General features: G+C 36.7%; 1 protein-coding gene across 1 annotated transcript in view; it reads left to right on the top strand.

Moving 5' to 3' along the window:
• SMOC2 (SPARC related modular calcium binding 2) overlaps nt 1-23718 on the top strand; it is a gene marked incomplete at both ends in the record, with an annotated part of 130648 nt that overhangs the window by 88553 nt on the left and 18377 nt on the right. The window contains 2 exons of the mRNA XM_079550602.1: nt 3867-4053; nt 8781-8863. Coding sequence (XP_079406728.1) covers nt 3867-4053; nt 8781-8863 — 270 coding nt within the window. The remainder of the gene's footprint in view (nt 1-3866; nt 4054-8780; nt 8864-23718) is intronic.

Raw genomic sequence — 23718 nt, 5'->3', positions numbered from 1 at the left:
ACATCACTGAACATTGTGTGTTAAATGACTGATACTTATGAGTCTGCAATAAAATATAGCTTTAGGTAGAAACTGTAGAAAGGTTTATTAACCTGCAACAAAGAATGCCAGTGCTTTCCTGCTTCTGGGAGGAAGGTTTTTGCAGTAATATACTGCACGGTAAGTTGATGTTTTAATGACTTTGGTTTTTATTTTATTTTTTTGTACTGAAGCATGTATCTTTTTTTTTTTCTCCATACCATTTTATGAACTTCTGGCATCCATCTGTTACAGTTCCAGATCCCAGTTGTTGTCAGATTGTTTGGACAAGCTGTCAAGTATTTTCTAAGTTAATGACATTTATCACTGGTTCTCCTGGGAAATTAATGTTTGTTGACCATGACTCTTCTGACATCACTGAGACAATTATTTGCAACAGTATAGTAGCTCTGTGATAAGAGCTCTTAGATATCACAAGGCTACAACTGAATCTTTCCAGCGCTCCTGTTGTAAATAATTTAAAGGAAAGTTTGAAAGGAAATGAATGGTTCCTTAGAGAGGAAATTACATGGAGGACTAAGGTTTTGTTCTGGAGAAAGTAAGCAGGGTTATATGTAAATACAGTTTTACACATCTTTATGTAAAAATATTGCTCTGGTAGTGAAAACAAATGGGGAAATAGTAATGATGGCACATATGGTCATGTAAAGTATGTACAGACGTAATGAATCTGAGAAAATTACTCTCTTGAGCAGTAACAACATTGCCTGATAGTGACCTGAAGATCATTTTCTCTGCCTTTGTACAAGGCAGAGTAAAAACAAACTATTCTGCACTTTTGGTGAATGAAAAAAACCCACCAAGCTATATTCAGCAAATCTGCCATTTGACACATACAAAACTGACAGGTATGATTTCCATCACACTTATTTATATTTGTAGTTTGCTTAAAATAACCTATATTTTATCTGGTTCATTTTATCTGACAAATAATTTAGGATTAATGATAAGTTCCTCTTTGTATCATTTCCCATCTGCAGCGTAAGGATATGGAACTAAAGGTTCTAAGGGGGAGTGTTTCCTGGAAATGCCGTAACTTCTTTTCTTTATGTTTTTTATGGTCTTGAATGCCTGTGCTGGTGCTGCAGTTCATCACTAATGTTCTCCTAGTTACAGGACTTTTCCCTTAGCATTTGGTATGAATCCTGACTTTATCTATTTTTCAGAGGCTCCTGCCATTAAGGACTTTTCCTTTTTAAATCTCAAAACTTTCCTTTTGATTACTGTCACTGGCTGTCCTGTTTCTCATTTCCCTTCAACCAGTCCTCTGACTGTCTCTCCTAAATCTATAAACCACTTTCACAGCCCTCCTTTGAAACCTCTCCACTATTACTGTGTCACTCTTCCTTTGTGACTTAGAACCAGACATAACTGAGGAAAAAGAAAACAACAGAAAAGGGACAAAGTCCTAGCTTGAGCAGTACCTTGTTGAAAACTTTGCTTTGGGAATTCAGTCAGGACTGTAACACTTGCTACTACATCAACACAATAAGTGTTTGTACCAGTGGCTCATGACTCCAGTGGTTTTGAATCATCAGTGCAGTTCTTTGCTGGTCATTTCAGTCAGTAGAAACCAGAGCTGCTCATAAATGGTGATTTACATTGTAAATTACTGTAATGGTGATTACAGGGTAGGCTCACAGTCTGTATCTGCATCTACACTGGGAATTTTCCATCACACTTCTCTCTGATTTCTATTGCATTTTGCCTATCTGGATGACCTGCCTGTGTAGTCTCTAGATTTTCTAAACAAATCTGAAATCATAAAATGTATTGCTCCTCTGGGCTAGCAGGAGATTATAATACCTGCACATCTGCCAGATTCTGTTGCTAGTTACAAGGACGTAAAACAAGAGGTCACAGTAGACAATGGGATGATTCCAAGGTTTATCAGTAGGAATGAGAAAATAATTTAGTGGAGTTCACAGAGGATGAATGATTTCCTCCCTCTCACTGCAGCTGTTTCACCCTGTTTGCTTCATTTTGCTTGACTGTATACAAATTGAAGTACCAAGCTAAAAGTGATGTGCTTTTCAGGGTTGTCATATTTTTTAGGTCAATAATCATTATAATCCAGATTTACTGAGGAAAAGATTTATTTTGGCTGCTGTAAGAGGATGTTGGTGATGGTTTTCTACTTTGAAAACCAACAGTTATTTCTGTGAATGCTTTAACATGTAAATAATTAACTGTTTGCCTTTTTTAAAGGAGCTATTCCCTCTTGTCTATACTGCTTCTTTAATTAGTTTATTATGTAAACACTGGTGTTTTGAGAACTGTTGAATCTCTGGTTATGTTTACCTCTGAAAACCAAGAGAAAACTATGCAAATGTTATCAATTTGTCCAGCTGTCCTACTATATGAAACAAGTGAATAATTTAAAAATCAACTAACAAATATATAAATAAATCAGTGCCTTCTAATGAAATTAGCAAGTGGCATGCTTGATTTTTAAACTTTTCACAGATACTGAAATAAAATACAATGATGTGGAAATTACACTATTGTGTAGATGCTGAATGATTGGCTTCCTGCCTTCTTTTCCACTGCACCAGAAATCTTACTGACTTTTTTCATGTACAAGATGCTGGATATAGTAAATTTGTACAGTTTTTCTTACAATTTACAGAGCTTTTTGAACCACATGGATAAGAGTAAATGAGATTAGACTGCAGCTGAAACTCAGTACAAATACATTAGAAAATCCAGTCAACATTCAGCTTGTTCTTCTATGGATTGAAAAGTGAAAAATTCAAGAAGCAGAACTTGATGGAGATTCAAAGAATCATTTGTTGCTGGTCTTTGAATGACTTGAGAAAAGAGCAAAAATTACCCACAGATAATTTTCTGGCAACATTAAAAAAAACTTCTCTTTAACTGAAGGGATTCTCTCATTGATTGAAATTCCAGCAACTTGAGATTTTCCTATTATTAATGTGTGTTTGCAGAGTTGCTATTGTTACCAACATTCTAATTTTTCAAATAACTGATTCTTGTTCACTGGAGTAATTTGGGAATTAAACCAAAGCTGTTTTGTTAGCCAACTAAATTTCACACAATAGGGGACCACTTTTAAAAATCCTGGAGAAAGAAACTGTGTGAGTAAGTAGTCTATCATCTCATTTATTACCTCCTAAAGAGCCACATACAACAGCTTAGCAGTGATCAAAATCTATCAAAACAAGTGTTTTACTGATTGGTGTGAAATGACTGGCACTCTTAGCTTGAGGAGTTTCTGCTCTTTGTTCCCTGGTTCAGTTTCATGTAAAGGCCAGTAATATGTAGACATGTTAGATTTTCCCACTTTCAGAAGGATATGAAATATACTGTTAGGACAGAGATAAAAATGTAGTACTTTTTGGGGGTGGTGTTTTGTCTCCAGAGCAAATCATTCATCACAAATAATAGCATCATCAGGAAAGCAGGTGAAAGAATTTTCACTGTATGAAGATGTTCCAAAACTGGAAAGAAAAAGCAGAAAATGAACAGTTAGATGAATATTTCCCTCTGAAAAGAATCAGTAGTTAAGGGACTGTGGGATGTGAGAGAATTTTTAAGGTGGCAGAGAAAGTATTTGGTTATTCGCAGATTATATCTAGTGTAGGAGTTGAGGTAGAAGATAGCATTAGGATTATTATGAAGCACCTGCATAAAAAGGAAACTAAAATATAAAACAGGAAACATAAAAAAGTGTACTTGCTATTTATGCTGTAGAAAACCTCTTCAATCCTTATATATGATCAAATAAAGTTATAAAAGCTGTTCAAGAAATCTGGTAGGCCCTTATTATAAAGCTTCTTCAGTATCTTTTCTTTTCCTTCCAAAAGCATCATCGTGTGATCAAGAACTGCAGTCAGCCCTGGAGGAAGCTAAACAACCCCAGAAAGATAATGTGTTCATTCCAGAATGTGCTCAGGGTGGTCTTTACAAACCAGTGCAGTGCCATCCTTCCACAGGCTACTGCTGGTGTGTTCTCGTTGATACAGGGCGTCCTATCCCGGGTACATCAACAAGGTAAGGGAATGTTCAGTGCTTAAACCTTTAATGAGAAGATGGAGAAGATGCCTTTAATGTGCGTGTCCTAGCATGTAGATTTCCATTACTAGTGGAATTATACAATGTAGATATATTCCTTTAGGAAAATGAAGTGAAATAATCGAAAGTAAGGCCAGATGGCCAAAGACCAATACACTACAATGCTACAGACAGTATGGTCCCCTAGTCCTATTTTTTTTATTTTTAATTTCCATCTATTTTATGGTGATTAAACTAATGCTTGAAGCAGCCCAGAGAAAACCTCACACTTCACATAGCCTCAACATACAAGAACAAAGAAGGATGGTCTGTGACAGAAACCATGTCCAACCTCAGAAATGCGCAGTTATTTTTCCAGCAACTTCCTCAGCTATTTCATATGACTTGCTTTGGTGGAACAATTGCCTGGAAACCCATAGAACGGAAATATCATTTTAGTGTGTTACTAATAGAAGCTTTAGGAGTTCAGTCATTTCAGCTGAGCCGGATGCACGGTAGTGTTGTAAGCCACATTGAGCAGATGTAGGCAAGGCAAATATCAAATTCAAAAGGATGTTATTTAGGCTGGTTATTGAGGTTTGGCCATCACAGGAATGCTATAAAAGCCCATATAAAGCTGGCAGGAAGTATGGGTATCTTGATGCAATCATAAACCATCTAAAACCTAAGCAGAAACCATTTTGGATCATTCGCCTAGTATTTGTGAAAGATATTCTAAACCCCTTGCTATAATGTGTATTCTTGTGATGCAGTTTTCATGTAGTCTTCAAGTGCTGACTGAGTGATAGCTGTTTATACCATAGTCTATGCCAATTAAAGTAATAGATGGAATGAACATGACTTTATCATTGATCTGTTTCTGGCAAGCTGAGGTCCATAGGTTGTCAAAACTAAGTATTACAAATTTGGTCCTGAAATCCAGGATCAGTACCGAAACTTGAAATGTTCTTCTTCTTCTCTTCCTTTGTTCACCACTAGGTTTGTTTTCTCTTTGTTGTATTTAGTGATAATCCTTCACTGAATGATAATTTAAATCATTTCGTGGAGCCTCAGTTCTCATTCTCTAAATTAAGTCCAAATCATCTTGTTCTGGTCAAGCAATAGGATTTCTACTTTTATAGTTCTCTGTATGACTGTCATTATGTTACAGAATAAATAGCTTGGATTGGAAGGGACATCTGGAAATTGTCTTGTTCCAGCTCACTGCTCAAAGCAGGGTCAGGTAGAGCAGGTTGCTAAGACCCATATCCACTTGAGCTTTTAATAGACTCCACAGCTTGTCTGGGCAACTGTACCAGTATTTCATCAGCCTCACATGTTTAAAAGGAAAAAAAAAAAAAAAAAAGAAGAATTAACCCCCTTACATTTAAATGGAATTTCCAGTTTGTGCCTATTGTCTATTCACTGGACATCATTGAGAAGAGTCCATTTTCTCATGATCAGATATATACACATTGATAACATCTTCTCTGGGCCTTCTCTTCTCCTGACAGTACAGTATCTGAACAGGCTTACTCAGTCTCTCCTTTATTATGTCAAATGCTCCATTCCTCTACCATTTTCACTACTCTTTTCTTGACCCGAGCTAATATGTGTTCTGGGCCCCAGAGCTGGATCCATTGGTTAGCAGAAGGAAAGGTCACTCCCTTGGCTTGCTGGTAATACTTTTTCTAGTGTAATCCAGAAGGCTGATGGGCTTTTTTGATGCAAGGGCATGTTGCTGCCTTATACTTAGTTTAGCACTGAACAGAAATGCCAGGTCCTTTCTGCAAAGCTGTAATTCAAGTGGTTTGCCCCCAGGCTTTGCTGTGTCATGGGGTTTTTCCTTCTCAGGTAATAGAATTTTACATTTCCTTTTGTTTAACTTCATGATACTCCTGTTAGTCAGTTTCTCTAGCTTGTTGAGATTTCCCTGAATGACAGAACGTACTTGGTGCACCAGCCACTTTCCCAGTTTTGTATAATCTGAAAACTTGCTAAAGGTCTACTCTAATCATTACTGAAGAGATAAACAAAAGTGGCTCTGTTATTGAACCCTAGAGCACACTGCTGGTGACTGGATCCCAGCTGGAATTTCTCTGTCTGGCCATAATACTTTGAGCTTGGCAGTTGATCCAGGTTTCAGTCCACCCCACTGTTCATTAATCTAGTCTGCAACAGTTTGTTTATAACAGTGTTACAGAAATAGTGTCAAAAACCTCACTAAAGTTAAGATTAACAATGTCTACTGCTCTCCCCTCATCTGCTGAGCAAGTCTTTTCCCTGTATAATGAGGAGTGCTGTGTTAGACAAACAGTAAAATGCCCAAGAAATAGATAAAAATGCAATACAAAGCTGGCTTTTATGAAAACCTAGAGAGGATATCCATTTGACTAAGATGAAGTAATACATGTAAAGTGTACAAACAACAATCTCCCTAAAAGTCTTATCAGAATGGCCTCTTCCAGCTTGCTTCTAGTGCTTTCTGGACGTAGAGCATGACTGTCAACCCTTTTGCTCAGCAGGGCCATGACTTTATGTTCTCACCTGTGACTTTGAGCAGCTAGGATCATAGGCAAAATAATCTTCACTCCATTTACACATGATTCTCTAGGATAAGGTGCTTTATGAGTTTGCCCACTGTGGAGAATTCCTGTGAAACTCTCTATCCTCCAGTACTACATACACCTCTAAGCCTCCAAGCAGACTGCTCAGGGATATAAAGCAGCTTTTATGAAACCATTGCTGACTCTTGATACAAGTTCAGTGTAAGGTGTTTTGTTTGTTTTTTTTTCTCTCTTTAAAAGTTTTTGAAGAGTAAATTGGGGTCTTTTGACTGCATTATTTTTAACCTGATAGTACTCCATTCTGACATGCTATCTCTTTCCCAATGAAAACTGAGGCAAGTGTGTTTTACTTATCAGTTCCTGTGTGTCACAGTGTGACTGTGTCATCACGGCAAATTTCTCATGATTCACCTTATCTTTCATGAGTTGTTTAAAGAGTTAAAAGTATACTTCTCATGTTACAACATTTTAACAGCTATTGGGATTTAATAGATTTAGCTGGTATGCGATGAGCTACATCTGTATTTAACAAAAATATAAAGTGAAGTGGTAGAAGAAAAGAGGTGAAACAAGAAAGTGTAGGCAGTAACAATAACAGAAGTAGATGAAGGGAATCCATAGTCAGATATCAGATTAATCAGGAGCCAGGCTGGTTGCCAGACACTGCATTAGTGCGTATTGCTCAGAGATTTCCCTTTCACTCTTTTTGGCTGATTGAAGTTGGCATCCATCAGGTATCTAAATCCTAGTCATGCTATCAAAGCAGCTTCTATTCTTGTTGTTTCTATACCTCTCCCATGTCTGTGAAACAACACTGTACATTCTTGAAGAAGCCAAAATTAGATGGACCAGTGGGCAGTTTCATCAGATGATGTGAAAATAAATTATGCGCTCAAAGGAAGAAAAGAATTTATTTTTCTCTATCCTGGCTGGTAACTAAAGTCTGAACACTTGCATATTGTTCCTTGGGGCAGTCTAGCCTGAACTTGAAGACACAGACACCATTCAGTGTTCTTAAAAAGAATATTCAGTACCAAAAATCTGAATTAGTATATTCAGATTAGACATTTTAGTATGTCCCTCAGTAAATCTGATTTGTGGGAAGCTAGAACAGAGCATTTCAAAGATGAGCAGTCAAATAGGATATAAAAGAACCTAGGTTCAATTAACATGTATGAGCACACATACATACGTGTACACAAGTCACATTACTGTGTTTAACTTAGAGTTGAAATTTCTCTTAAATGATATACACTGGATTCTGCAGCTTCAATCTACTATAGCTGAATGAAAAAATAACATTCATCAGAAGGAGATAGCGCCAAACTGAGTGAAAAGCCACCAAGAGTTAATCATGGGATTGTAAGAAGCAAAAAAATTCAGTGAATATTGCCATGCTTCCAGTCTTGCATGAAAGATATTGCAGTGGTGTTGCACTGATCACTATTTTTTGAAGGTACAAGTAGCATAGGGTTTCTTGTTACAGACTGGACTAACAACCTGGCTTTAAGTAAATTTATCCGAAAGAAGAACCTGAATATTCATGTAGCAGGTGGAAATGAAATTTTTTCCGCAACACATTTCAATCCATTCCAGTCCAATTCCCGTCCTTCCAGTTCTTCCCTCTTGTTTGAAATGCTAGCTTAGCTGTTCATGGTTAGCTCTTCATACGTAAACTAACATTTGCTTTGGAGAGGATACAGTAGTAAATGCATTTAGTGCTGCAGTATTAACTAAATACAGTACCTGCCTTGCTGTGTTTTTTGAAGTTGCTTTTGTGGTGTTTCACAACACGAGTACTGTGTCATATGCCAGAGTTTGTTACATTGTTTATAGCTTTTTGATCTGGCAGGCTTGAGGAGAACCTCACTTTTAAAATATTTTTTAAACTATATTTTTTATTATGGATTTTTTTATAGCAGTTCTCCACAGTTTTCTCCTCCCTGTAGAACAATCTGTTTGAAATAAATAATAATTATTCAGATTCTCTTAAGTAAGTGGAAAATAAGCAGAAAAATTTGCATTGCCTCTTCTGAATGAGAAACCATTTTTTTCCCTGAACAAAAGAAGGTACAAGTTTAATTTGGAATATAGTATTGGAAATTATTTGTAAATTAAGTTAAACTTGGCTGTTTTATTTTCTTCATGTTTGTTCTTTAGGTATGAACAACCTAAATGTGATAACAGTGCCAGAGCTCACCAAACCAAAACAAAGGATTTGTACAAAGGACGACAGCTTCAAGGTCAGTCAAACAGATAAACATGGCATCATGCATTCCAGTTCTTTGATTTGTCACTGCAATAACTTAGAAAGCAATTCATTACCTCATATCTAAACAGTATATCTCTTAGAAATTCATGCATTGATTTGCAACTAAATGAAGCATTTGGTTTTGAAACAGTGTGTATAGATATGGATCTTAAGATGTCAAAGAAAGCAAGGCACATTTTTTCAGTGGTTATGATGCTGTTACTGAAACTGGCATTATTTCTTACTTTTACCATACCAAGAAGTGATCAATATCCTTGGTAAATTGGTCTCTATCTTCAGATCAGTGTAAAAAATGTATCGACTTACTGTTTTCCAAGACTTCAGTTTACCTTAGAAAAATATTAAATCTTCTAGGGTGTTGGAACAAACTTTGGTGCTTATCAGATTTTTGATTTCCCCCCCCAACTTTTTATAAGAGTCTGAGAGATCATATTTCTGGGTTGCTGAGCTACATAGCAGTCAGATTTGCTTTATTTTTGAATTGGTCTTTTAAGGCATGTAAATAACAAGGTACAGCCCATTTTAGTGATAATGCCCATGCAATGGGGAAATTATGAATCACTGCCATCTGTAGTAAAGAATCAGAAACAAGCAAATGATTTGAGCAGGTTTTCTGTGTCATGAGAAATATTTAAGTTTATCACCGAGAGAAATGTCTACATAATAATTCTGAATTAAACATGTCCATCAGTGTTGAAAGTTGTCTTGAATGAAGCAGACATTAATGCTCTGTCATGAAACAAATGCTGTACAATTACAATGGATGTAGAAGAAGTAAGTGTAACCCCAAAACATACCTGTCTGGGTATGATGGGACATAAAGACAGGAACACACATTCGAGACAGACAAGGAAACATTCATGCAATTTTAGATGGACCTATTTTTTTCTTAATTTTTCCAGAACCACGGGTGTTATTCTCGTCATCCATGTTCAGGGAAAATAGATGCGCACAGGAGAAATAAGCTATCTAGGTACAGCACTTTAAATCATGGAAAAGAGAAAGTAACTAGTATTTGCTTCACTTAGACAAACAAGATAAGAGCCAGAGGAGATACTGTTCCTCTGAGACCATAAGGAAGAGAAGCAGAATAGTTTTCCTCAGGAGCAGCTTTGGTACAAAAACAAACTACCCTGAACACATTTTGCCTGGAAACTGTAAAGCATTTTCCAGCTGTTAGAGCAGTCAGACAGCAGTCTTCTAAGCACTAGTAATGGGGCAGAAACTCTGGTTAGGTTTCAGGTGGTCTATGGTCAATTTATGAGAGAAATAGTAGGAGAGAGGCTAACATGATTGAGGTACACTGCATTGTCTTTTATCACATAAGATACTGAACAGATACACTAAGAGATGAAAAACTGATTTATGCTAAAATTTAATTTTGCAGCTTGACTTTCACTGCTCTTTGCAAGTTGTGTCCTTTTGGTTTCCTATGCAAAAAAAAAAAAAGGGGTTGAACATGCTTGGCTTGCAGTTTTGCTGTTTAGCTCTTCACAGTTCAGCAAGAGCCATATGTGCCACATAAATCTCCATATATGTAAAGTTTAGTGGTAAATACAGCTCTGGTGACAGTCAGATTTATTATGTTTATCCATCATTTCATCAGACAGTACTTGCTTACTGAAGTTATTTACTGCTGCTTTAATTTAAAGGAAGTTAGCAGGTAGTTCAGGGATAATTTGGGACATATTTTACAGTCCATGGAAAGCTGGCCACTAATTTCTGTGGAAATTAGATCAGGCCTATGCTCACATGTACTCTGTTCATCTCCAACAATTTCTATCAAAACAGCACTTGCATAGTTGCAGGCTTATATAATTACTTGAGTTCATTTGTGTATTTTTCTGAGTGAGAAAAACATACACTCAAAAGGGAGGATAACTCAATAAGAGAGTGAAAAGTCAAGAAATAAATTTGGCACTTAGTTCTGCAAAAGATATTGCTTATGGGTCACTTCTGCCTGTTCCCAAAAACAAAAAGCCTGAAAAAGCATTTGACAGCTGGTTTCTAAGAGCCATGATGAGGAGCATCCAGTTTTCACACTTCTCTTTCTTATGCAAACCGGTAGTGCTTTTATGCAGTGCAGTAATAAAGATTTATCCAAGTTGGGATACTTTACCAGTGAAACAATTAACAAGAATTTTCCATGCTGTAAGCTCCTTCCCGATCATTTCATTAAGTTGGGCAATGGTCTTTTGATTTTTTTCTTACCACTTACGGTATTTTGTGCTACTTGAGTTTTAGTCTAGCAAACCTCTGCAGCAATGTGAGCTCATAATATCGTTATATTATATATGACACAGATTTGCTCTCCCAAGTTCATGTTGCTTACCCACAAATTATCTTTGGCTTTTAAATGCTTTATGTTGTTTTAAAATAAGACAAATACCAAAATTTCCTAAGATTTCACGAACAGTTATGAGCTAGCTAGAAAAACCTCCTTCTTCTACTCTGTGGCATGAAGTGCATACATTTAAAAGCAATGGATGGAGTAGTTTGCTTCACAGTTACAACTGTGTTAGAGGTGTTTATTGTTCTTTCTCTCTTTTAAGGTTTTCTCTTTTCTCTCATGGCTATTCTAATAAATACTCAAGAGATAATCACTCACTTGAAAAACTTCTCTCTTACCATCACCAAAATGCAAACACTAGATTAAGTAAAAATGAATTGAGTTTGTATTAGTGGAAAGAGGATCTTGCACAAATGAGATTCAGCCTTAACCAGTAACAGGTAAAGCCATTCAGTTAATGCAAGTCCACTTTTCAGTAGAAATGGACTACTGTTTCTTGAAGTTTTTCTACTGTAAGCAGCACTGTAAAGGCATGTTTCCATTTGAGTTGTCTGAAGTACAACACCTGATTGCTGAGTGGTGCCAGGATTGAATAAAAACAAGTAGGTAATCTGCCCCGACTTTCAAGAGATTATAATGTTTTTGAAAGGATGATTTTGCTTGATGCTTGATTTGCAGCTTATACCCACAAAAATGCAGTAGCCATAGGTGAAACCACTATAACTGCCTGCTGTGTAAAACTAGGAAGATTTTGAAACAATTATTTTATTACTATGGATGATCATAAATAGGATAAGATCCAGTGGTACATCCTCAGGTGGATTAAATTGGCATAGTTCTGTAGCTACACTGATTTATACCACCTGAAAACTCAAACTTACTACATGTTAAGCCAAATATTTTTAGCAATGATTTGCAATAAATCACAATGCAGTTTTTGGCAAACACTGATATCTTGTTAAGGCAAAATTGTAGAAAGTAAGGGCCCATTATAGTCCATGGCAAAATTCCCACTGATTTAAACTGTGCTAAGAGTATATCCTCACATCCCGAGGGTAACATAATATAAAGCATCTGACATTGAAGGCTAATCTAATGTTTTTAAGAATGATCCAAGCCACCTGTATCTGTTCGATTGGACTGGGGGTTATATTATAATAATTCTTCCCATAAGATTTCTAGTCTTTTTTTTTTTTTTTTTTTTTTTTTTAAGGCCAAAGCATTTTTCTGAGGTTACTTGTGGTTTTGGTCCTGCTTAGAAACCAGTTATTCTGAGATAATGAAAATGAACCCAAAAAGGAGTCCAGTGAATGTCGCAAACGAGGGAAAGCAGATTTTTTCCCTTTCTCACAGAGAGAGTTTTCAAACATTCCTATTTTGACCTTTTGTTCACCACCATGTTATACAGTAAAATGGAAGCCCAGTGATGAACTGGCACAGTCTTCTGTAGGGCCTTGAATGCTTTATTTCAGACTTTTGGATAACTGGTATGTTAAAATGAAATTGAGTTTTCTGCACAAACCAGTTGCAAATATTTAAAAGCGTATAGCATGAAGGCTAGTTAAAGCTAACCCTCTAGGATGACTGAATGAGGTATAGGTGCCACTGTGTCTTTCACAATGTCATTAATCATTGGTCAGGAATAATTAGTAACAGGTCAGGAAATATTAGTTCCTGGATCTGTATCTTTAGTCTGGGTCTATGGGTGAAAGAATTGTATGTATTATATAGCTTTCAATAGGTGAGAACAATCTCAGAGAAGCATCAGTTTATTGACTATGTGAGGCTGATAATTTTTTCAGAGAAAAAAAATCAAAAAAATATTTTAAAATATTTTAAAAATTTACTTTAGATCATCTGGTATTTAATTTCTCTACTGAATTTAGTAATGTGATGCACTTGCTGGAGAGAAGACATTGGGCATTGCCAGAAAATAAGGAAAATCCTGTTATAAATTTCATGTAAAACTGCCTGTGAGACTTTCCTATGTGCATGGGTTGGTTGCTCCTAGGGCACAGAAGGGGATTGCATATATTGGGAGTTATATTTCATGTTGCATTTATTTCAAAATTCTTAATAATACATTTCCTAATCTAGTCAGTCTGTCAAACTTTGCAGGTTCCCTGGGATTCAGTGGGCACATAAATTCCGTGTAGGCTGCTTATTCCAAAATGAAGTTTGTCTCAAATTAGAAAAGTGCACAACAAAATTAGGCAAAAGTGTAATACAGTATATGTTACATACATAACATACTTCAGAGATTTCTTCACTAGCTGATAAGGACCTCATGTAAGCATATGGATGTATCTGTCTGTATCCAGCAGGGAAGTCTCGAATCTTTGAGACTATGCTCATAACTGCCTGTATCTCAGGATGGTGTAGGCTCCACAGCTGATCAGCACCACTCCTGACTGTAACCAGGCTTTGCAGAAGACAGTTCCAAAGAGACCAAAGAGAGATTTGTGAGGTCACCTAGGTAGTAAGAAGTGCAATTCTCAAATCTTCCAAGCCCTCATAGAGGGACCTTAGATCAGTAGTCTCCAAATTTTGTTTGCCCCCACTCAAAAACAGTTTTGAGTGTACGCTTTCAATAGATGTATATTTATTTTTATATTGTATAAATATTATATATATCATAAAATATATAATATTCCTTATATTTAAATTAATTGTATAGATTATTTATATTCATAGATTATACTCCTTTACTTGTATATTAAATATGTTATTAAAAGGTATACAAGCACAAGAACTAGAAAAAAATGAGATAAAGATGAAATAACACTTTAATTTTTTCTTAATTTTTTTTTTCCTTAAACTCCAGTGGATTGTTCTGGGATGTCCCTGGGGTGTGCGTGTTCTCAGCAACCTGGAAGAAAGGGACTTGTATATGTAAGAGAGCAAGACATGATAGCATACTGGGACAGCGCCAGACCACTCAGCTATTTTGCCTCAAGGGCACTTCTTTTTCTTATTGAAAGAGTACACATCAAATGCAAGAAGGATCTGTTTCAAACTCCACTGTGTGTGAGGGCCAGAGAAACTTTGGATAATCTTTTGTATAGTTCAAGGCTTTTGTATTGTTACTCGACCTGAGAATTTTTGTTTTTCATTTTTATTTTTCCCCTGTATCAAGAATGTGAGGAGTATTATGGGGAATGTGATTTTGCCAGCACAACTTTCTTTAATTATAAGTACAATTATCTGTTTGTTAGCCAAAAATTAAGAAATCCAAATGAGTGAAAGACATGATAGCTTGAGAGAGGGACACAGTGTCAAGCTGGTTTTTCAGACTTAACTGGGTTTCTATGGTTTTGTGGTTTTATGTCAGACCATTAATTTTTGTTTATCTTTCATTTCAGTTTGTTTAAATTTCTTCTTTTTTTTTTTCTTTTTTTTTTTCTTTTTTTTTTTCTTTTTTTTTTTCTTTTTTTTTGGAGAGCTTGTATTTTAAAGTTCCTATGGTTGTGATACTTCCTCTCATACAAAGGCATAATTTGGGAGGGGAAACTGTAAAATTGAAGTGTAATACTATCTACTGACTTGGGTGAATATACAGACTCAGTAAGCCCATATACTGAAAGTCCTGAAAGTGTTCCTTTTTGAAAAAGGGACACTTCTCAAAATAATAGCATTCTTTACCACTAAACGTTTTCTTTTCCTGAGAAGCAGTTTTCAATTAATTCAGACGGAATCCAGTAAGATGCAGCACTTGCACTGAAGTTTCTGCAGATTTCTACTTGTGAAATAAGATCAGTATTTCAGTTTTACTTCATCTTTCCTGCACTCTCGGTGATCTCCAAGAGGTCTCACTAAATATGATTCTCATTATATTTTTTGATTGTAGAGCATTTATCTAAAAAGATGAGTATTTGGGGGGCGTAAAAGCTCTGAACTAAATGTGTGAAAGGTTTCCATTTTCAGTAGTTTGGATTTATTCAGTGACACAAAAAGGATAAAATTTAGCAAAATGGCCATGTTTGCTTAGCCTCTATGAGACAGATTTTGAAGTCTCAGCTTGAACAAAGAGTATGGATCATTGCTCTTCCTGCTTGCAACCCAAAGCTGAAAAAACAGGTTTACATCCGGGGCTGAGGATGATCACTGTATTTGTACTATGCTGGTATACAGTTGAAGGCATGCTATGAATCTTTGCATTTTACTTATTTAGATTTCCTGATGCACATCTCTTGCACAATCAGTCAATTTATAAAAAAGAAAAATCCCTTAAAACTTTACATTTCATTTGAATTTAGGGTGTTTTCTTGTTTCAGTGCCTTCTCGTGACTCAGTTCTCAATTGTTATTCTCTTCTATAGATCTTCATAAGTTAGTTTAACTTTGGCATTCAAGCAGCTTGTATTTTCTCCCAGAGTCATGCATGAGAGCTCCTGATATAACTCCTATCATTTATTTTGCAGTTGGGTTTTACTTAAGAGAAAGGCAATTATTCTAACTGCTTGCTTTTCTTCCTGTTGCAACGGCTTCATTTTCTGTTCAGACGGGATATTCAGCACTGACTTGAACAGTTTATACTTTGTGGAGCAAACCTCATGATTTAAGTTATGGGTGATTTGTGTGTGGATAACTACAGTTTGCTTTTGCATGTTGGCACCACATCTTCTTTTTTCCAAAGTTAAAGAGAAATAATTGGAAATGTCCAAACCACAGTGATGCAAGACCTGCAGCCAAACAGCCATCATATAAAGTGACTTACTTCAACGGCAGCCTTTAAAGAAAGAGAGCAATAGAGACTTAACTGTTTTTCCTCTACAGGTATGTTCTACTATACTGTTACAGCTGCTCTATCTCTGATCACCAGAACCTTAGGCGGTTTCTCAGCACCAGCCTACCTATCTTTTTTACTGTAGTTTCAGACTGCCTTCTGCTTCCTCTTTGGAGGTAGCACCAGCACTGACACCAAGGATAAAATGACTTACCACACATTCTTGAATGCGTCAATGACTAAAAATTTGCTTGCTTTTAAAAGTATCAATTAACTAATTGAGTTTTTCTGATCATAAAACAGATTATGTATGTACACCTACCTTCCCATGAGTTTCATATTGTTAAGTCTGTTGGCATGTAGCATTCTCCACTGACCTGTGATTTAAAGGGATTCCATTTTTATTCTGTAACCAGCTTTTTGGCTGGATGAGCTAATATTGAAAGTATCCATTTCTGTTTTGAGTATTAAAACTCTAAGTTGCCTCTTCTGAAGTCTATAAGTAAAAATAAAAACATTTAAAGTTTCTGTCAGTTTTGGCTGAGTGTGCTACTCTTGTCTCGAGCCCTGTATGGCTTTATTTACCAAGAGACACTTGCCAAAAAAGCTCTCTACTGAGAAGGCACATGCACTTAAGTGCTGGATCCCTAAGTAGTTAATGCAAAGCTGGTGCATGTGTCCACAGTGGCAATGGCAGAACCATGAAACCATGTTACATGGACAAAGAAAAGAGTCTGCCTGCAGCTTAGCTACACCTGCAACAAGGATAGGAGAGGTGAGCCTTGACTTTGAGGTGGAGATGGCTGCTGTAGGGCCAGGCTTGCTCCTCCTCAGCTCCTTAATGCTGGGGGAGGAGATCAATGACTATTTCTCCTTCTAAAGCACTAGCTCTCTTCAGTAAGGTGTGGAGCTGCAGGAGGGAGCCCAACTTTCCATCTGTCTGCTTTCTTGAGTGTCTGGATGTCTTTCCAATACCACTGATTTCATGCAGGTTAGTGAGAAGTGAAGGGCTCTTTCCATGTATCCAAGTCCATTACATTATCTTGTGCTGGAAGCCTGTAGCAATGGCTGTGGAGGATGCACAATGGGCAAAGAAGTGGATGTCAAAGAGGAAATCTGCATGTCTGTACAGCAGTAAGCTTCATGCAATACCAGAGCACTCGCTGGATGGGATGAGGAGGGTACACAAAGCACAGACTGGTGTTGCAAGCACTGGCTGAGTAAGGATGCCCACATTGTAACACAGCTATTTAGTAATGAGCAGTGGTGGCCTGGGGAGGATGTTGGGCTAAGGCAGGGTTTTTTAACAACCACGTGCATCTATTGGTCAAACCTTCTTATGAAAACAGAGGTCTGCAGCAGTAAGCCCTGTATTTCCAGGGAACAGTACAATAGCTTCAGAACAGCTGAACACTGAAGACTCTGTCTCTTTAACCTACAACAGTTTGTTTGGGCTTTTTAGTAGCTTCAATATTGTTACCCTTTTGTCAGACTACATGATTACATCATGTAGTCTTCCAGTAGGCAGCTTTGCTACAGAGGAAAGAAAGCCTGTATGTTATTTTTCAAGGCTCTGCAAATCACATTTATTTCCTGCACACTCCCTTCTGTACATCTCCTCCTCCTGTCTATAATTACTAATGGTCTAGTTACAGTATTTTACATTTTTTTTATTCTTGCCTAAATTTGTATTTATTTCTTAACAAAAGAATATCTTCCCCTCAACCTAAAAAATAATAAATACTAATACTGGGGGAAAAAAGGCTCAAACACATAACTCAAGAGCTGCTGTAGTTTCCCGTTATGTTCATGTTTGTCCAAAGAAATTACAGTGAAAGCATTTGAGCTCTAGCACAGCAGCAGTGAAAGACACAGCTGTGTCACAACTAGCAAAAAAGAAAAGTTGGCTAATCAAAGGTGATGCTACTGGCTCAGCAATAGCATTTCATTCATAGCTGTATTTAATATTACCCTATAATTTAATGTTTATTTTAAGGGGCTATATTAGGACTAACAAACACTGACTTCATTTGCTTCTCAGCATTAAAAAAATGCTGGAGGCTATGCCAAGGAACACAAATTCTGTTTCTCACCTCACTTGTTGCTATCCTCCCTTTCCAGCCAAATCCCTTGTTAAGTGCAGTGACCTTGTCTTCTGTGCTGCTCTGTGCCACTCCATTTTGCCTTTGGTGTGAGCTGAGAAGGTCCCTGACATGGGACACTGCCAGGGGACACATGTCCAGAGACAGTGTTCTTTCTGTATCTGGCTGCCCTCCTGGGAGTCTGTCACCCAGCTGTTGTACAGCCATTGCCTTTTCACCAGTATTCTCCACATGAACTTCTGATTGTCATTATTGTCTACTGGGGAAAATAATATTTGAGAGAATGCTTTCCCCTAGAAATGCCTTCCCTAAATCCAGGTGCATATCTGAAAAGTTACACTGATAGTGATGATGCTGTGTTTGTTTATTTCCATTGAGGATGTAAACTTGTACATATATATAGCCTGTGCTTAATGGAGCTGTGAGAGGGGGAGCAATGGTTAATGCCCTACTGAAATTTAGTCTAATGAAGTCTTGGATTTCATTCTCCTTAAACTAGGACTTCATGCAGACTCCTTAGTCCTGCTTCCTTACGACAAATTCTAAGCAGCTCTGCATGGATAAATATTCTGTACTCCAAGAGATGTTTGTTTGTCAATGATCAGGTGCTTAAAAGTATGCAGCTTTGCAAAATGTTTTGAGGCAGCACTTAAAGTCTAATATCTGGGTGCAAAACAGTGTATATTAAGCAGCTCTATTTCTTTTAGCAAGGGCTATGCAGAAAAAAATATGGATCAACTCAAGTTCTTGTCTTTTAGATGAAGTCTGTAATTTAGAATGAAAACCCTCAGACCCTTTTAAAACAGCTGCTTGTAAATACATGACCATAGATACAGAGGTATTGTCAGTGCCCTGTGTAAAATCCTGACAGAAGCAGAGTGAACCTTTGATCATACCTGAAAGGGATTAAAATATTTGCTGTGACTGAACAAACTTTGACACTGTCTTCTGAATGCTGCTAAGCTTCAAGAAATGCATTTAAAAAAAATACATAATTTCTGGTAGAGTGAAGACATGGGAGAAGTATCTCATTAAAATTAGGGGCAACTAGATTGCTGTTTTGGAGTGAAAAGTAGGAAAAAACAATAACACAGGAAGAGAGAAAGATTGATGTATTATAATCTCAGTGTTTTCTACCACAATGTCTGTAATCCTTATCATCTTGCAATCTGAGAGATAGCAGGAAAACACTGAATGGAAAAGGCAAAAACCTTTTAGTCTGCCAGGACTGTAATCATAATGAAAGATGACTCCTGAGCCCTATCATCACAGTCACATAATAAGACTTTATTTCCTTTAAGAAGCATGGTATGGGCCTTCTCTTTTTTCATCTGATAGAGTATATACTGAATAAAAACATGCCATTGATTTGTAAGGCCATTCCCTGCAAAATGGATATCTTGCACTGTTTTGTTTTCATATTTGGATACAAGTCCTCCTTGATTACCTGGCAGAAATAACCTCATGCTTAATCTGTAGCAGGGAGAAATAAATATTTTCATTTCTGAATGCATGTATAACTGCAGCTATATTTTCAAGAAGGGCCAGCAAACATTAGCCATTTATTCCTCACATTTAGTCACTTGGAAAAGTATTCCAGTTTTGAAACAAAATGAGCATTTTATTCCCAGTGTGTTTGATGGGATTTTCAGTTCTCAAAAACTTTGCAAATACTCTCTATTGATAATAAACCACCCTAGTAATTCTGTGTTTTGTATCAAACAATGACTTTTTGCAATCCAGGCAGAATTATGAGGTTAGGGCTTGTGAAATATCAAGTCATTACAAGGCTTCCCAATTCATAACATTCTGTGTAATTTAATGTATAATACAGAAATGACCTCAGTTTTGGCTGCTGAGTAACGACTGAAAGTGTCAGGCAAATGAGCTCATCTTGCGTGACAAGGAAAATGCGCAAGATGAAGTCAAAACTGTTCACACTCTGATCTCACATCAGTATGTATATTTTCTAAGGAAAATATTTAGATTCTAGCCTGCTGCATGAATATTTCTGTTCACTTGCTTTTGTGGAGAAAGCTGATTCTGACCAAGAGTGTTTTCAGTGTTCATATTTTCTAGATACTAGCATGACTTGCCTGGGAAGATCAGTGACAGACTATACAATAAAACAGTACATGAATATCTATCAATTCCAAAGTTTATTGATAACTCAGGATAACTCTGTAAGCTGCATGCAATCTGATGGAGATTATTTATAGACCATAGTAGTAATAGAAGAAGACTACTTACTAACTCACTGGTCCAGAAATAGTCTGTTGTTGTTATCCTGTCCCCTTGATAGATGTCTCTGAAACTATCTGAAGTATCACAATGGACCACTGAGAACAAGCACTCTTAGTTCCTGTGGCATAGACTAGACATGAATTTGTAAATGGTAACTCACATCCTGAGCTCTCTTGATAGGGGGACTGGTCCCGAGCACAAGGGACAGTGTAAGTGTTGTGTATTCTTACTAAGGATGGCTTTATTTTAGAAAGTAAATCAGGCTTAAGGTAGAGTTTCCAGCTGATGTCCAAAAGTTATGTTCTCCAAGTCATGCAGAAACAACGGCATAATTGACTCTACATGTTGTATCTTAGTAAGTGCTGCACGTCATGAAACAGACACAGATAAAAGGTGGCATACCTGCCACTAATATGAAGAATGTGGGAACAGACAAGAGCTTGGGAAGTCTGCATGCTTAGAGTGGCTATTTATCTGTATCACACTATTTTATAGGGACTCTTTGTGTAGTCTGGGATCCCAGTGTTCTGGGCACTGTACAGACAAGGAGCAACAAGATGATCCTTGGAAATTTTACAGTGTAGTTGATTGCGGAGCCACTTGGACAATGGATGGACAAATGCCATCAGTTGAAGAGGGAGAGAAAGTTCCTGCCAGAAAGTTCCTCAAAGTGCTTCAGTCTGCCAACATGTGTCACCTCTGTTTCATGCTGGCTGAGCTTAAGCCAGCTGGCTTTCAACCAGATCCCTTTTTGCATCAGGTATTTAGGCAGAATACATTTCTTTGGACTCAGTGAAGAGATGTATAACAAATACTATTGTTCACAAAGAATAAAGTGTATACAAGACTCTCACTGGTTTCAAATATATAATGTTATCCCTTGTGTTCAGTACAACTTCTAGGCTCCTGCAACTGAGAGCCCCTGAGGAGAAAATAAACTTACTCCATAAAAACATCTGGGAATTCTTTCAAAGGGTTCAGAAAGCTTCACAAGATTTGGAAATTTGCTTCTCTATAGCTCAGCAGGAGTGCTACTGTTCATAGATTCCTGGTGTTGGCATTTGGCAGAAAGCCATGAATAATCTGGGGAAATAAAGTATTCATGAATATTGTCCTTTAAGCTTGTGAAGTTCTAGAATTTGTTTGCTATCTAGAAAAGTCTTCTAGTAAAAACTCTAGCTCTGTAAGTCATCTACAAGCAATTTACTGTAAATATTCCTAAAGTACAATTCATGACCTCCTGAACCCTGGTCCTGCAAACACTTACATTCTTGTTGTGATTAGTCCTGTTAAAATCAAAGGAACCTTTACATGTGGTTATAAAGTTAAGCCTAGGCATAAGAGTTTGTAGGATGAAGGTTTATGTTGGTTCCATAACCCTTGGTATTCTGCATTCTGTATAGTCTCTTGATTGCTAAATGAGATGCAGGCTCTCAAAGCCAGTGGAAAGTTAGCGTCTTTCAGTTACGGTACCATTTACAGAATCCGGTACCATTTACAGAATCCACCCTTACAGATCTGAATTTCAAGTACATAAATTTGCAGGTTAGAGATGCAACTTGAAATTGGTTTTGGAAAGCAGCAAAACAAATGCAAAGCAAAGGTTATCAAATGAAACTGATTTAAAAATCAGAGTGAATATTCATCAACATTTTATTTATGATTTATTCATCGCTATAGAACCTTCTATGCTGTGAACTTTGAAACAGGGAGAAGTACCAATAAGAAAAGAGTTTGTAGGTTCTGTACTTATCCACAGTTAGTAAGAGAAAATGTTTACTAGATGTTGGCAGAATTAGTCACAGAAAATGCAACCTGAAATCTGAAAAAATTAGCTAACTGAAGAAGTAAGCAACATATAGGTATAGTTATTGATTGGTCAATTGTATATTTACCTGTATTATATGTTATCTGAATTGTGGTGAAAAAAATATGCTACATTTTGAATTTAAGTGACAAATTGCTTTTGATATTCACTATACAATCTCACCTTCTGCCATTATTCTTATGTGTCTCTGATTTTCAACATTTGAAGCAGGAAATCATCCTAGAAAGCTCCATTAGTTACGTATGTGTGTGTATATGTGTGCACTTAAAAAATAACCAGTGGCTAAAAGGAGTTACTATTCCATGTATGGTGGAGATTTCCATCCCCACAATTTAAGTTTAGAGAGGTTACCTTTAAATAGTCATGAAATAAGGTCTTTGAACCACTGTAAAGAGAAGATTCCTGGCGCTCCATTAAGATATGCAGCACGTGTTTCCACCCTTGGAAATTTTTCAGAATATCTGGTACTTGATCCATTTGAATAAAGAAAGTCAATTTTGAGTTAATTAGAGAGGTATTTTATTAGTTGGATTTTTTTTTTCTCCCACTCAGCTCTGCACAGGCAAATTCACAGTACCAGAGAAAGAGCTGGAAGGATAGAAAAGTATTGCTAATAAAATGTTCTAAAGCTCTCTAAGAGATTTATGCAAGAGAGTTCTGGATTTTTTTTCCCTTTTCCCCAAACACATGTGGTTTGTACACCATTTGTGAAGACACATTGGGGTGTAATGTTTTCACTGGCATTTCTTTGGGTGATATGTGCTTGCAATTTCACCACAGCAATTTCAGCAGTAATGTGATTCTGATTTATGCAGGTTAAAACCCTCTATATGATAGTACATATAGTGCTAAATTTAAATCTATATCTATACTAATATCTTCATGTGTATGCACACAGATTGTCCCATGCATCTCAACTCACCCTCCTATGAAATGGCTCTACTTAGACTTAGGTTGGTGTTGTCTCAGTGAAGAATCTTCTCATGTATTTTGAAAGTTCTGTAAGCTGCATGCTATTTCTGCTATTATTTACAGTTCTGACACACTTCAGATAAACAAATTAGGATTTTCTTTAGCATCATTCAAGTTGACTTTAAGAAATCAATAATTTTGTTCTCAGAATTTTTTGCTTTGTTAAGTACAATTTTATTACAAATTAGAGAAATTAATAGATGAATACAGTGCTAAAAAACCTCCAGCATTAGTTCATAACATCGAGATGATTATAAAGATAGCTTCTTGAAAATTGCTTGTAATTGGCTTAGTAAATAGCAGTTTATTGGCATGTTTGGCCGTTACTTGCTGTAAAGAAACTGTATTTTACTTAATCTGTAATACAAATATGAATCAAACAGAATCTACTTCTAATTCATTGCTTTGAATTGACAGTAATCTCACCATATCCAGTTTGATTAGTCAGGATTTAAAGCAGTATAAATGACAGTAGTTAACCACAACAGTATGCCTGCAAGTCTGTACAAAGGACTTGGTTATGAAGTGGAGAACTCTGATATTTTCATTAGAATTTTTATAGACTTCTATTTTACAGAAGGGAAGAAATAAACGAGGTTCATTGGCAAGGGCTGTCAGGAGGTTTCCAGAATTCTGTTACAGTCTATGTATCTCACATGAACACC

Source organism: Tetrao urogallus (genome assembly GCF_951394365.1).
Source record: "Tetrao urogallus genome assembly, chromosome: 2".
Lineage (NCBI taxonomy): Eukaryota > Metazoa > Chordata > Aves > Galliformes > Phasianidae > Tetrao > Tetrao urogallus.
This window is presented reverse-complemented; position numbering and strand designations above follow the sequence as displayed.